This window comes from Blennius ocellaris (genome assembly GCF_963422515.1).
Source record: "Blennius ocellaris genome assembly, chromosome: 19".
In the NCBI taxonomy this organism is placed as follows: domain Eukaryota; kingdom Metazoa; phylum Chordata; class Actinopteri; order Blenniiformes; family Blenniidae; genus Blennius; species Blennius ocellaris.
The window spans coordinates 19,806,488-19,821,326 of record NC_137668.1 but is presented as its reverse complement, the minus strand read 5'-3'; the positions used below and the strand labels follow the sequence as shown (position 1 = coordinate 19,821,326).

The following is a 14,839-nucleotide window of genomic DNA, read 5'->3' as shown; positions in this document are numbered from 1 at the left end:
GACATAGTGGAGCTAAACAATTCTGCCCATAATACAAACTTTCTATGTTGCATTTAGTTTGGGTGGATAAAGAGCAAACTATTTTTATTTAATGTTCCTACAAACTCAGTGCATATTGATTGGGAAACTAGAAAAGCGAATGTATGTATTAACTAGGTTCAATCAATTATTGAAGATGAGGCATGTTTGGGGTCAGATAGCTGTAATAAATAAAAACGACATGATGCGCCATTCTCCTGATTCTCCAACAGTGTGCTTTCATAGGTTTACAATGCAGTTGTTTTGAAAGCCTTACTGTAAATGGCACCCATTAAAAGCAATTTTAACTTTTGTTTTAATTTCCTCTTCAACATAGTCTTTAATTTAAATGTAACCACAAAAAAAGCAGAATATAAATGTGACGATGGGAATACTTTGTGATGACAATAAACACGCCAACTACTCCAGCTTGTAGTGTGTTTGAGCGTCTTGTAAGCAACTTGTTAAACTAATAACATCATAACTGAGGTATTATCTGATGAATTTACTTTGTAGATTGAAATGCGAAAAATTTAAGAATTTTCCAATATCTTTTTTGCGTGAAAAAAAGATATTGGATTTCATACAAAAATGCATGTAGCTTGATTTAAAACAAAATAAAAAAAATAGTTGAAGAAGTCAATGAGTGACACAGTGTTCGTTAACTAATGAGAAGGCAACTTAATGAGTGAAGATCTGCAGAAACCGACTAAAGCACTTTCTACAGGAGAAGATTTGGCGCAAACCAACAGTTAAATAAGATCACTTCACTCTTTATAGGGCCGTCTGCTGAGAGCACAATGAGCCAGCAACTTCCCACGACTTTGAATTTAATTTCCCCGGGATGGAGTGCCCATTATCATTTAGATGGAAAACTCTCACAGTCGGGTAGCTCTTCTTCTTATCCGTCCTCTGTTTTGTTTTGTTCTGTCTTTTCACAGGTCGGGATCCTCTACTTCCAGCCGAGTGTTTTCCGCTGCATCCTGCTGCGCTGGGTTCGACTGCTGGGTTTCGCTACCGTTTACGGGACCCTGACTCTTAAGCTGTACAGGTACTGCGCTCGCAGCCCCACATTCGTCCAACTTTGTTATCCATCGTGGGAAATGCCAATTGGATTTCACCGATGACTTGAAGGTGCAATTAGACAGCGTCTTACGTCTTAATTCCTGGTTTAAGTAAGAGCCTCGTGAAGTGTTGAGGCTGCAGGTTTCTCGGCTACTTCATCACCAGACTACACATTTGTACGTGTTGTGGGGCGGCTGCTCAGTCTCATTAGGGAGAGAAAAGAATTGCAGAGGTAAAGTAATTAAGCGAACACGGGGAACTTTGGCTGAAAATGATCTCGGCGTATAACGAAGTGCTGAGTGATGGTTGGCGAGAGTCACGCGGGGAGACAAATGTGTGTGTGAGGGCAGAGTAAGAGGAAGGATCACTGGAGGAAGCGGCGAGGGTTTATCACGCAGAGCATCAATGGTAATGAGACGGGGGTGGGTGGGGGGGGTTCTGGTATGTTTAAAGAGATGCACGTGGAATTGTTCATCTGCAGGCACTTTTTTGTCAGGTGAATCTGTCAAAACAGCCTAATGGAGATGCTGATTAAGAGGATGTGGCTAATGCGAGCAGTAGCTGGGTAAACCCTCGGAGGTGCAAGTTAACATACTGCACAGATCAATTTTTGATGGGGGGCTCATTAGCGGGGCGCGCAGTGGACACTTCATCAATGCGCTTGAAGGGCAGAGCCTAAGAATAGCAATGGCTAGTCATGTGTTCGAGCAAACTGCCACTTCTCTTACACAGTCGCGTACAATAGTGGCGATAAAGTTTAATAGCTGCAACATTCTGCTGTTTAGCATTATGTCAAGTTAAAATACAAGGAATCGACCATGAAATGAAAAAAGAAAAACTGTTACCTGACATGTAGTAATGGGTGCATTTTGGACAAAATAGACTTTTATTAATAGGCCATAAAGGAAAACAATGACTCCCATATCGGCTTACATAAATAGAAAGGTGTAATGCAAAGGTAAAGCCTCTTCTGTTAAACTTTAAAAATAAAGAGATCAAAGCAGCAGTCTTAGTGTTGAGGCTGTCATAAATAAATTTGCAAATGTCAAAGAAAACGGCAACAAGAAACTTGAACCGAGAGCACATGTGGAAGGTTGTTCATTGCTTCTATATGGAAGGTTATGTTGGTGAGAGTGGACACGTCTGCCATTGTTAGTGAAGCAAAAGATCACGGAGGTTTCTTAGAAACCATCATGAAGGGGTTAAGACAAATAAGGTATTTCACACGTTCACTTCAATGATAATATCACAATATCAATAGAAATGTAATGACACAAAACATATTGTAAATTGAATCATACAATTTAGGATAAGTTGCTAACTGTGTTTGTTTATAAGTTGTTGCTGTCCTGTTCATATCAATCAACTGGACTAACACTCTCTATTTCATTAATTTTCAAGACACAACTAATAAGTTACTATAACATGAGTTATTTAACCGAGCGAGGAGGTTTGTGGTATTTTATATATATTTATTCAATGACATTTAAAGTAAACAAGTAGATATTAGGGTCAAATATTTTTTGACAGAAAGAAGTACAAATGTAACTTTACTACAATACTAGTGATATTTTTGCATCGTTGCTCTGCACGTATTATGCACAATGTACACACTATCCAAGCTTTTCAGATCAGAAAAAGCATCATTGGGATATTGTGACAGCTCTCATATGTTCATTGTTAAAGTTGTGGTGACAGACGTCATGTTTTGACCCCCATTCATCATTTTCTATTTATCATTTTCCAATGCAAAAGAATCTGATCATTTGTTGCACAGATGACATGTGAACTCAAAGAAAGCACAATTTTGTCTTTTCTCCGGTTCGGGGAGGCAGAGACCATTATTTACAGAGTAGCAGGAGTTCAAAAAGATAAATAAAGCTGCTTTTAAGGGTCTCAACAAAAAAGCTGACGTGGATGTTCTTTTCTAGTGTGGACAGTTATAAAGTTTTCATTCTGACCCTCACAGTTTAAGGACAATGCTACTTCCTGCTTGAGATTTAGAGTTCAACTGTGATGTGTTCAGAAATCACATAGAGTCAGTCAATCTACTGTGGCAGCATTCGTTGACTGAAACCATATAAAAGTATTACTTCGCTGCCTACATGTAGAGTTTGGGGCTGCTGAACGGAACTCTGGGAAATCAAAAGATAAACACGCTGAGGGCAGGCAGAGGGAAAGTCTGTGTTATGAAAAATTAAACCATAAATCTCTTATCGGGGATGATTTGCAACTGCGCAAGGCGAAGTAGCTGCAACATTTTGTCCTCTCAGAAATGCTGTCTTTACCGTTTTGGGTTTTTTTTTCCTGAAAATGAACCTCTCCCCCTCACAGGGTGCTGAAGGTCTTCCTGTCCCGCACCGCCCAGAGGATCCCCTATATGACCAGCTGGCGAGTGTTACGGCTGCTGGGCATCATCCTGCTCATCGTCTGCTGGTTCCTGGTGGCTTGGACGTCTGCCGTCTGTCAGAACCCCGACAGGAAGTTGGCCCTCATCGATGTGGGCTACACGCCCGACGGGCTGCAGTTCAGCATGTGTCTCCTGGATCGCTGGGACTATATGATGGCTGTTGGTAAGCACTTGTTAAAAGATTTGTGTTTTTTTTTTTAAACGCCTCACTGTACATGCTCCTTCCTTCTTATCTGGCCTGTTGAGAGTTCCCACGGCAGATAATCGTCTTTCTCTGTCTCCTGTATTCTCCTTCCTTACTGCACAAAGTGCATAAAGAAACACTTCTCAACGCAATAATAGCAGAAAGGCTGAGTGGATTTACACCACTTTTTTTTATTTTTTTATTTGGTGGTAACAGATTTAATCTAAGCAACCAAATGTTTTCTGACGGCGTACGTCACATTGAATGTTGAACACTGTTCAATTGTGCATTTAGTATAAACTCCTTCTGGTATTTTGGCAATGTGGAACAGACTTTTGATAATCGTGTCTGCCAGACATGATCCTCAGTGTGTCCCGTTACTTTATGTTTTTCCACTTTTTAATTGCACAAAACTTTAGTAAATCAGACACGACATGCAAATACAATGTGAAATTGGGTATTTAACTGATTGACGGCATGATATGAGGATGCGATGTGGTAGTCGTGGTGGAAAGAGGGTGCTGAATGAAATGAGGAAGAATCAGTGATGAGGCGAACGTCGACTGTATTAATTTGGCCTTTGGTCGTGAACAAAACATGGCAAGTCAACAATATCTTTCATTCCCACATTCAAAGTGTGTTGTTAAGTCACACAGTGGCAAGGGTTTGCAGAGAGCCAACTGTCACTATAAAGCTATAGCTTTAAAATGATCGAAGCAAGACCGGTGTTTTGCTTAAACAATAGTTTACAGAATCCCATTGAGGCAAAACACTGTACAAAGGCTCCTTGATATAAATGCTACTGAAACAATGGCTTGATTCTTCATTAACTGGATGCCATTTGTTATTCCTGCATATTGATCTAAGTCTTTCTCATGCAGTCAAACTTAGTCGTTCCAGAGTTATTGAAATCCTTCTTGCATTTGTAATAAAATAATATGTTTGTATAATATGTATGTTTAAATCATAGGTAAGTGTATGAAAGTAAAAAAGTTGGCCTTCCTCGACATTTTGAAATGCTTTTATCTTTTCCAAAAAGAGGGTATTATATGTCTCCTTATATTCTTCCTTTTTGGACATAGAGGAGAGCTCGGCCGGCAGCAGATTAAGACGGATGAGAAATCCAAGTTGCTCAGAGGAAAGCAGCATGTTGTGTTGAGCAAATCCACATGCTGGTTTATGTCTGCTGACTCAGGCTTCAGACTGAGGTCCTTTTTGACTTCTAGGAAAACAGATGGACCCCCGGCCGAGCCGACGTAACACTGTACACCAGGGAAACACTTTATTTCTTGTTATTAGGAGGTAAAAATAGGTTCCGGATGTCAGATGTGCAGGTCAGCCACGATACCACCTGAACGCAGGTTATAATTTACAGCCACGGAGAGGCGATAAATCTTTCAGATTCAGAAATGCACACCTGCATCCAGCCGCAGTCAGAGGTCTGACGCTAATGGATTCTGCTTTGCTTTGTTTATTTTCTTTGCAAAACAGGAAAAATTCCATTTTAAACAGTGAGTTTCTGATGAATAAAATGACCTTTGGTCTCGGTATATCACAACAAAACTGTGCGATTGGCAGTCAGAACCATTTGTCTTTTGTACTCACTTTGTCCAAGTTAAGCGCAGCTAAAACCAATTCCAGCTGACAATGGGTGAGAGACAAGCTGTTTTTATGAATACATTTAAGGTTAAAAATGGAAAATGCTTCCATTTTGAATTGATCAGAGTCATTACAACACATACAGTTTGGTATTTTCATTTAATTTAAACCAGCTACTACACTTCTCATTTATCTTCCTATTCAAAAAGTTTGGTCACAAACCGGTTCTCACAATGATGAAGGTTGTCCATCAGTGGTTCAGATTCACCCGTTGTGTTCTTAACATGTTGGAAGATGTCGGGGAAAATCCAAGCAAACAGCATGCTTCACACCTCTACAGATCACCTTATGTCAGATATATTAAGGATATAATTTAGAAACGGACAAAAAACAACAAACAGCTAAAAAAGTACAAAACATTAATGTTATTAGAAGTTCATAAAGCATGCATATAGTCTGTTTCGCCACATGAGGAGTCCTGCATCTAAAAAAAACCCAGCTGCAGGCAAGTCTTGTAAAAAAGAAAAAAAATTCTTAATTGAGGAGCCCCCAAAAAAACGATTAGTATTGACAAATAACAGATGATCTATAAATCAACTGTCAGCTATAAAAGGCAATTAGTATTAGCTGTTTTGTTTTTGGGTTGGTTTTTTTTTTTTTTTTTTTGTGAAAGACATAAAACAGCATCATTATCCCTTAACCAGTTGAAATCGTTCAGCCATGCTGTCATGTTTCTATTTCCTCTCGCCAGAATACGCAGGTTTGATGTTATCTAATAGAGACGGAGCCTCCCAGTGATTGCTCAGTCTACGCTGACTGTTGTTCCCATTGTGAGGCTCGTGTGAATCAGCTGCACTGTTCAGGCGGGCGACACCAGCCGTGTTTACTGTTGTGAAGCCGGATACCGTGGAAACATTACATGGGGCTGCCATGGAGGTGCTTTGGGATTCGTTTATTGTCCCGAGAATACAACAAGCAGCTGTTACAAATGACTTTGTTCCATCCAGCCATCTTTTTACCATTTAATCCTGTGCAGGGGCTCTGGAGGCAATGCACAGAGACTGACAACCACTCTCACAATCACACCTAGGGGCAGTTTAGGGTCAACTACTGAAGCTGGAGCTTCTTGCTGTGAGGCAGAGGGCATACCACTGCGCCACCGTGCGGTCTCATCACTTTGTTTAGCAGAATATTTTCCTCTCCCACCATGAGGGCGCTGAGCGGTGACACGTTTGTTTTTGGTGGCTGCGCATGGCCTGTGAAGCCTGCAGCACAAAAATGACTTATTGGCCCCTCTTTCCTTCACAGCTGAGTTCCTCTTCCTGCTGTGGGCCGTGTACCTGTGTTACGCCGTGAGGACTGTGCCGTCAGCCTTCCACGAGCCGCGCTACATGGCCATCGCTGTCCACAACGAGCTCGTCCTGTCGGCCATATTCTACGTAATCAGGTAACATGTTCTCCGAGCTCCTTCCTCTTTAGCAAGTAGAAGGATCATCCATTTCAATGGTCGGTTTAACCACAGTGCAAATAAGATCTGACATTTCTGCTGATTTGTTGATTTTTTAGTGGGTTTTTTTTGTTTTTTTTGTGAAATACTGGATGGCTTCACATCTCTGTCAAATGAAGAAGAAGCAAAAACAGCAGATATGAAGTGCGTTTTTAAACTCTTCTAGTCCATAACCAATTAAACTACTAATTCCTCCACAAACATTTACAGCTAATTACAAAAAAAACTCATCCTCTCCTTGAAAAACCAACATTGTATTACTTGTCAGGGGATAGGAGGTGGTTTGTGGATGACCCAAGCACAGACTTCCACAAAGTTCCATAAAAACCAGGTTTATTGAAGTCCAGGGAACACAAGGAAACACAGGGGACACAAGGCAGGACAAGACGAGCTGACAAAGACAACAGAACAAGAGGGTTTAAATGCACTGGGAAAGGGTGGACACAGGTGGAACACAACGATGGGAGCACTCAGAGGGATAAGGCCAGTGGTTAATTGGAAACGCGAGGTAAGACACACAGGGGCAGACACAGAGACGTGGCATTACTATTACCCCCATAGTGACGGGTTGATGCAGACACAAGTAACACATGATTGATTTTTGTTGGTTTTATTCACCTCAGCATCCAGATTGTAAATATGACAAAAATTAAATACTCACGCATCACACCAGAAAAACAGTTAAAACAGATATCAGCAAATCATCCAAAGTCATGTCATAAAAGTAATGAAAACCTGAATTTGTTTTTGCTGACAATAAATTAAGACATTATTAGATGTGAACATTGAAGATTTAATCTCAGAAATACATTGAAAATATTTTCGACTTTGATTTAATCACTTAGCATTTATTCGTTGAGCTAGCATGCTATGTTCCTCCTATGGTGACGGCAGCTCTGAAACTAGCTTACTGAATAAAAAAAGCACTTTAGATTACAACGTAAAGTTTAATTAGATGTTTTGTTTGAATGGTTTATTGCACGCCATGTGGTCCGCGAATCTTTGTGGGCATTCAACTTTTGTCCACCAAATTGAAATCATTAATTGATTGTGTTGAAGCTCCATCTTTACTCGTATAATTGCGTCTGCTAATTTAATCCATTGTCACGAGCACTGTAATTGCTGCTTCTTCTGACTCAGTAGTTCATGTTTTTGCTGATTCCCCCCACACCTGTCCATGCAGCCTGCTGCTATATGACAGATCTGTTGTGCCATCCACGCTGCACAGACATTTTTAGGTGTATTTGTTTTGCTAATATATATATATATAATGGATTATCCACAGACCTTGCGGCAGTGTCTGATCTTTCTATGCTCTGAGCACTATAAATTAAATTCCAGTGATCTCAATTATACAACAGAGGAGGCAGAATTCTCAGCAGACAGATGTATCAAAACAAATTTGCACAGATAGGTGTTTATTTGACCTAACCCTTTGAACTTCAAAAATAATTACAGAAGTTATTTAAATGTCATTTATTGGTCCAATCCGAACGGTGCATCCACTTGTATTTAGTGCTTCGGGGAGAAGAAAACAAACAAATGATCAGTGATCAGCACCGCTCTCGTTTTGATGTTTAAGTCCTCCGGTACGTTGTCTCATTTACGTCCAGTGTAGGCTCTAACCATGGAGACCCCCCCATCTGTTAATCTGGGAGTAATACTTTCATTGTAGTTAAATCAAGCTTACACGTCAGATAGCAGCACCATGCAGTTTATAAATGAGACATTTCAGCTGACACCGCCGCAGCCATTCCTAGCTGGAGTCCCCCTCTAATTGAGAGCTCAGCTCCATCACATTATTTACTAATGAACCATGTCAGAATGATTTATGTTTTTTTATCCTTTTTGACAACAGAATAAATTGCAGGAACAAAATTGGCATCTATTACTCAGTTCTAAATGATCATCCATATCCAATATATCGTGCACCACTGATTTCTTGGACTTTCTCACAGTTTTGGCAGTTTTTTTTTAACATCTGGCTCCTCTTGATGACGTTGCCAACTCCTTTAATGATTCTCTTCAGCCCCGTCGTGACGCTTTTCATCTGCAGACGATGGCCAGACGAGACCCCCTAACAGATTGGACACTTGCCTGCTGTGGCAACTTGATTTTGACTGTTTGCCACCTGGGGTCATAGTACACACCGGGGCTTGTTAGAGCCCTTCATTTATGTGGCTTGCAAAGCCCGGCATTTTGTCCACGGTGACCAGTTAAAGCTATGACTTCTGTGTCCGCACGTGACCGTCCTCAGGCTTCAGTTAGGTGCAGAAAATAAAGGTGAAAGGACTAGCTGGGCGTGTTCGTGTGAGTGATGGGGGGTGTTAGAGTGTGCCGCCGCAGGCTGAGACGAAGCTATGCCGAGGTTATTAAATCCTCATCTGCACAGGCACTCCTCACAAAACATGGAAGGAGGGAAGACTTTAAAGCGTCCAGACATTTCATATGTTGGACCTTTGCCTTTATTCATGCCTGCAAGCTATTACCGCAGTAACTGTTCGTTAATTAGCCATTTGCCAGCTTCAACATCGTAATGAGCCTGCAAGATGACATTTGCTTGGATAGAGGCTCTCCAGTGGTTGAATTAGCATCTGACAGGACATGCCTTCATATAGTGCACATGAGATCTCACTGTGTTGAAAGCCTGTTAGTTCATTTTACATAAAAGGCTGGAGTTATTCCTCGCACCGCTATTGTTTCTGCCACTAATTATCTCCTTTTCCAGCGACTGCTGCGCCACAGTCGGCGCCGTGTATGACTGTCGGAGGTATAAATAGACACCATCTTGTGACCAGATCAAGGTCACTCCCCTTTCACTGTGAATCCAAACGAAAAGAGTGAGGAAAATATTGTGTCTTTGCTGGCTCGAAGATCACCCAAGTGGAACATTATACCAAGCAGTGGAATTGACGCAGAGACAGACAGTGTATAAATCTACTTTGGCTGCTGGTCTCCGTCTCTCACGGCTCCATCTGCATCTAAGAGGTCTGCTGCAGACGGAGCGGTGTGTGTGTGTGTGTGTGTGTGTGTGTGTGTGTGTGTGTGTGTGTGTGTGTGTGTGTGTGTGTGTGTGTGTGCGTGTGCGTGTGTGTGTGTGTGAAAAACACAACATAATTTAGTCATGCCTCGCTGCAGATACTGAAGCTACATTTGGAATTTGATAATCAGCTGTTTATGTGTTGAAATATTAAAATACTTCCTCGCTCTATGTGATGAGCTTGAGCTTGACTAATGATGTGGCATAAAATTATTTATATTGCATTGTACATCAACCAGTAGTGTGATCTGCTGCCAGTCCAAAATTGTATTTACAATATCTGGATACCTATGGATGGATTTTCATATTCCCCCCCTTCTTTTTCTGTTCACATCAATACAGGTTTACTCTAACTCCCGAGCTCCACCCAGATTGGATGCTGCTGCTCTTCTTCACCCACACCCATCTCACTGTCACAGTTACTCTGGGTCTACTACTCATCCCTAAGGTAAATATCACGGCTCATTACATTAATCTTGATCTTCTTATAAGGTGTCGATTGAACGTTTCTCTCTTCATTCATGAAGAGAGTCAAAGTGTTTTCAACTCTCTTCAGATGTGATCCTTTGAAGCCACCCCTCCTAGCATTGCAGCATTAGGAGTTGTAATTCGACACCAGCTTCCAACTCCGCTGCTGTGCCTGTCGGAGATGATTTTATAGTAAAACAAAATAAAATTAATTCCTCCCAAAAATTTAGCATAATCTAAGCTGTATTCTAAAAAGCATGAGATAAACATGGAGAAAACTTTTCTGGGATCTTAGAAATGTGACACAAGATAAAACAAAACATTGTTTATGTCCTTTAAGAACAGTCCTAGATTTACAAATCTGTGTGAAGGGTTTGGGCTGTAATCCATTTTGCTGTATCTCTATTCTATTTTCAAGCAAAGTGTGTTTTCAGCTTGTATTACAAAATCTCAAATGGAAACTCACAGGCTCAAATTGCACGGAGAGATGAGGAAAGACAAAATAAAGACCAATACACTGATGTAACTTTGAGCCACTGTCTCTGGGCTCTATCTTTCTGTTGATGTCACTGATACGTTTGAAAAAGCAGCCGGTTCTGACCAGCTTTATGCTTCTCTATCAGTTCCTGTTTGCCGGCACCCACATGAGAGATGACATAGCCTCCGAGGCGTACGAGGACGAGCTGGACATGGGTCGTTCTGGGTCGTACCTCAACAGTAGCATAACATCGGCATGGAGCGAGCACAGCCTGGACCCTGAGGATATCCGGGTGAGCGGTCTCTCCATGTACCTTTTCCTTTTCCATTTTATAACCTGGTCATACCTTTTGAAACCCCCGAAAATACTGAGCCATTCCAGTTTTTTTATTGCAGACACCAGACGAAATGGGCCATCTCAGTTCTATTAATGGCTGTGGCGTAAGGTCTTGCGACAGTCTTTGGGAAAAACGTACCAATGTGAGCAGAGATTACTGTTTGTCTGTTAGAGCTGAAGAAGTCTCTCTACCAAAATCTCTGGGTACCTCATGTCTATAATCAAGCCGTGGTGTTAATAAGATGACATCCAGCTGTTGGCTAGCATTGATTGAAGGAGATGCAGACAGAACCACAACTAATTCAGGACCTGAGCTTAGAGGCTGTTTCAGACCTAACATTAAACCCAGTCCGTTTTCTTATTTTAAGCTGTTCAAGACTGTCCTGTCTTTGTTTTTCTTTCAGCAAGCATGTTATAATCCGTAGTGCATCATTTAACAACTGTTTGTAGTAATGTGTCATGGAGTCGTACTGCATGTTCTTTGTGCAGTAGAATGGCTGCTTTTTTGTAAGTGTTTTAAATACAAATCCTTGTTTTTGTAGATAGAAACTTTGACATTCCTAATGAGAGTCGTCACATTGAATCTTTCTTTTTCTTCATGTGTAGGAAGAGCTGAAGAAACTGTACTCCCAGTTGGAGATTTACAAGAGGAAGAAGATGCTGGCCAATAACCCTCATCTGCAGAAAAAGCGAAGTTCCAAGAAGGGGCTCGGTCGCTCCCTGATGAGGCGCATCACGGAGATTCCAGAATCGGTCCATCGGCAGTGCAGCCGTGAGGACAAAGATGCAGGAGACCATGGAAGCAATCGCAACAGCATCTGCATGTTGAAGAAAAATCCATTGGATACAAGTCACCAGAGTAAACAAGCAAAAGAAGAGACATTAAAAAACAAAGTTTTCTCCCTCAAGAAGTCCCACAGCAGCTACGACCATGTCCGGGATCAGAGCGAAGACTCCAATAGCTCGTTGACAGAAAAGATGGAGGTGACCACAGCTGAAGGCTCCCTCCTGGAAACACTTATGGGCAAAAAGATGGTCAAGAAGAAGTCCAGTGAGAATATAAGCGTTCCCAGTGAGTCTACAGAATCGGTTCCTTTGGTGTGCAAGTCAGCCAGTGCCCATAATCTCACTGCAGACAAGAAACCAATACACCCGAGAGCGTCCATGCTGCAGAAGTCCCTCAGTGTCATTGCCAGTGCCAAAGAGAAAACCTTAGGGTTGACTGGAAAGACCCAGAGCATGGAGGACAGTAATAAGAAGACTCAGCCGAAAAGCAAAGATACAAGAACAAATGCAGAGCAGGAGAGCGAATGCCAGTCCAAGAGCTCCACCAGCCAGGCAGCCAACGCCACAAAAAGCATAATCATGAAACCTCCGGTAACAAGTAGTCAGCCAACAGTTTGCTCTGATCCACTCAAGGGTAAGGACCTGTATGATCTCTCAGAAGTGTGTCCCTGGGAGGTGGAAGACATCCCAACTCCGTCTGAAAACAAGGTGCAAAAGCACGTCTCCATAGCACCAAAGGAAACCACAACGGTTCACGGAGGTAGTACCAAAGGAGGCAAATCTCAGCAACAGAAGCAGAAAGCTCACGAGCAATCTCCATCAGGGGCGAGGCACTCCAAGGAACTCCAGAAAACTACTGCGGTTCGAGCAGAGATATGTCCATGGGAGGAGGGAGCCGAGACTCTAACAAGTCAAGCTGAAGGGTCAAAGCAACAAACATGTGGTCTGTCCAAGGCCCAGCAGCCTCAGTCTGCAGTGGAAAGCTCCAAAACACCTCGGGCAGACGTTTGTCCGTGGGATTTTGAAGACACACAGAGAACGACAGAATTAACTCACTCTCCAGATACAGCAAAGCAGAAAAAGGGCACATCTCCAGTGGATGGGAGAGGGAAAAGCATCCTTTCAGATCCACCCAAAGTGGGAGCGTCATTGCAGCTGCCACCATCGAAAGCCGAAGTGTGTCCCTGGGACTACGACAGCACCGCAGTGTCCCCGGATTCTGAGAGGACACCCAGGATTCTGAGAGGACACCCAGTCCCTCGCAAACACCCAAAGCCAAGGAGTCGCCCTCAAAAAAGAAAGGCACTCCTGCTGCCAGGACACTCGAGAAAGAGAAAACAAAAGACGTTGACGACGAGAAAAGGCGAACAAAAGCTAAGGACAAGAGTAAATCTTCAGAGAAACATGTGAGCCCACAGAAATTGGCTGAGGTTTGCCCGTGGGATGTAGAGAGTCACCAGGAGGTGCCGCTCGTAGAAAAAAGGAAAAGTGCCAACGTCGGGGCGGCCAAAGGAAAGCAGGCTGAAGTGTGTCCGTGGGATTTTGAGGATACGTCAGATAAGAGCGGTACAGACAAAAGTGCTCCTGTAGTGAAACAGAGCAGTCCAAGTTCTAAAGGCGAAGCCCCCACTGCTGCCAAGAAGGCGGACGTTTGTCCCTGGGACTTTGAGGATAGCACATCCAGCAAGAAGGCATGACACTCAACCTTAATGGACCACTGAAATTCTAGTTATCGATGTATACTTTTTTTTTTTCACTTGAAGTGGTTAAATATTACCTTTTACTATTAGTACGGTGACTTGGAAGCAGAGTTGATGAGGTTCCACAAGTTGCCTTCCTTTCTGAGGTTTTGTTCCTGTTTTACCTATTTTGGTAATAAGTAAAATGTTACAAAAAACAAGTCATGATGAGCATTCCAGATTATTACAGGACAATCCTGAAGATAAATCGTAGACTAATTATGCAACTTTTGATTCCGCCTTTCCACTTTCCATGAGCAATGTTGGATATTTGTATTCATCCTGTCGACAGGTCTCATATTTTGTTTCGTATCATCGGCTCTCAACTCAACGGCAACGTAACAGTGGAAAAGTGATGGGGAAACATTGTGTATGTATAAGAAGAACGACATTAAGGATGAGGTGTAAAGCAGCAACAGTGAAAGCCAAAGAACAAAGAAACATTTGCAAAAGAGGGATGTCAGGCTTGAGGCGGTGAAGTTAATTTATTAGTTTGTCTCCCTGGCACCGAGGGACAAAAATCAGTCTATAGCACTTTAGCCAGCTCCATAAATTCAAAATGGAGGACAGACCTTGTCCTTGTACATTACGTTCTCTCATTTAAAACCTCTTGGCATAACTTCACTCTGGATATGAAACACATTGACCAAACTCCTATGTGTTGTTTTTTTTTGGTGTTTAGATCAATTTAATTGTAGTTCTCTGCAGATTAAAATGCTTCCAGGTCTGCAGAGACGTACTGTATGTGCCTAACTCCTAGCATTGTCTTGTATCAGTCTGAGGGGAAGTACATGGCCTCCCGTTCAGCATTTTGTGACAATGAATTATAAATACAGCATGCCCGGTTTTACTGAGAGCAGTCGAATCCCTCTGCTTTGTCAGATGAGGTGGACGGCGAACAGGGACCGTTGTTTTGATCAAGTTATTTTCCAGATAATCTCTCAGTGCTGTTAGTGTGTTTCCAAAAGGCTTGTGTTTTCACGTATGTACAAAGTCAGGCTGGAAGAATGTGTCTGGGAATATTTAACATTGGGTTTGTTTGTGAGTCCAGCATGGTCCTTAGATGTTGCACCAAGGTGAGTGTGTGTGTGCGTGTGTGTGTGTGTGTGTGTGTGTGTGTGTGTGTGTGTGTGTGTGTGTGTGTGTGTGTGTGTGTGTGTGTGTGTGTGTGTGTGTGTGTGTGTGTGTGTGTGTGTGTGTGTGTGTGTG

The 14,839-nt window shown here is 42.2% G+C and overlaps 1 protein-coding gene across 1 annotated transcript in view; it reads left to right on the top strand.

Annotated features, from left to right (window-relative positions):
• Positions 1 to 13,588, top strand: part of gpr158a (G protein-coupled receptor 158a) — a gene marked incomplete at both ends in the record, with an annotated part of 67,773 nt that extends 54,185 nt beyond the window's left edge. Inside the window, 8 exon segments of the mRNA XM_080514904.1 lie at positions 960 to 1,069; positions 3,418 to 3,656; positions 6,585 to 6,723; positions 10,166 to 10,271; positions 10,915 to 11,061; positions 11,165 to 11,248; positions 11,712 to 13,109; positions 13,115 to 13,588. Coding sequence (XP_080371030.1) covers positions 960 to 1,069; positions 3,418 to 3,656; positions 6,585 to 6,723; positions 10,166 to 10,271; positions 10,915 to 11,061; positions 11,165 to 11,248; positions 11,712 to 13,109; positions 13,115 to 13,588 — 2,697 coding nt within the window.
• Between the last annotated feature and the right edge of the window lie 1,251 nt (positions 13,589 to 14,839).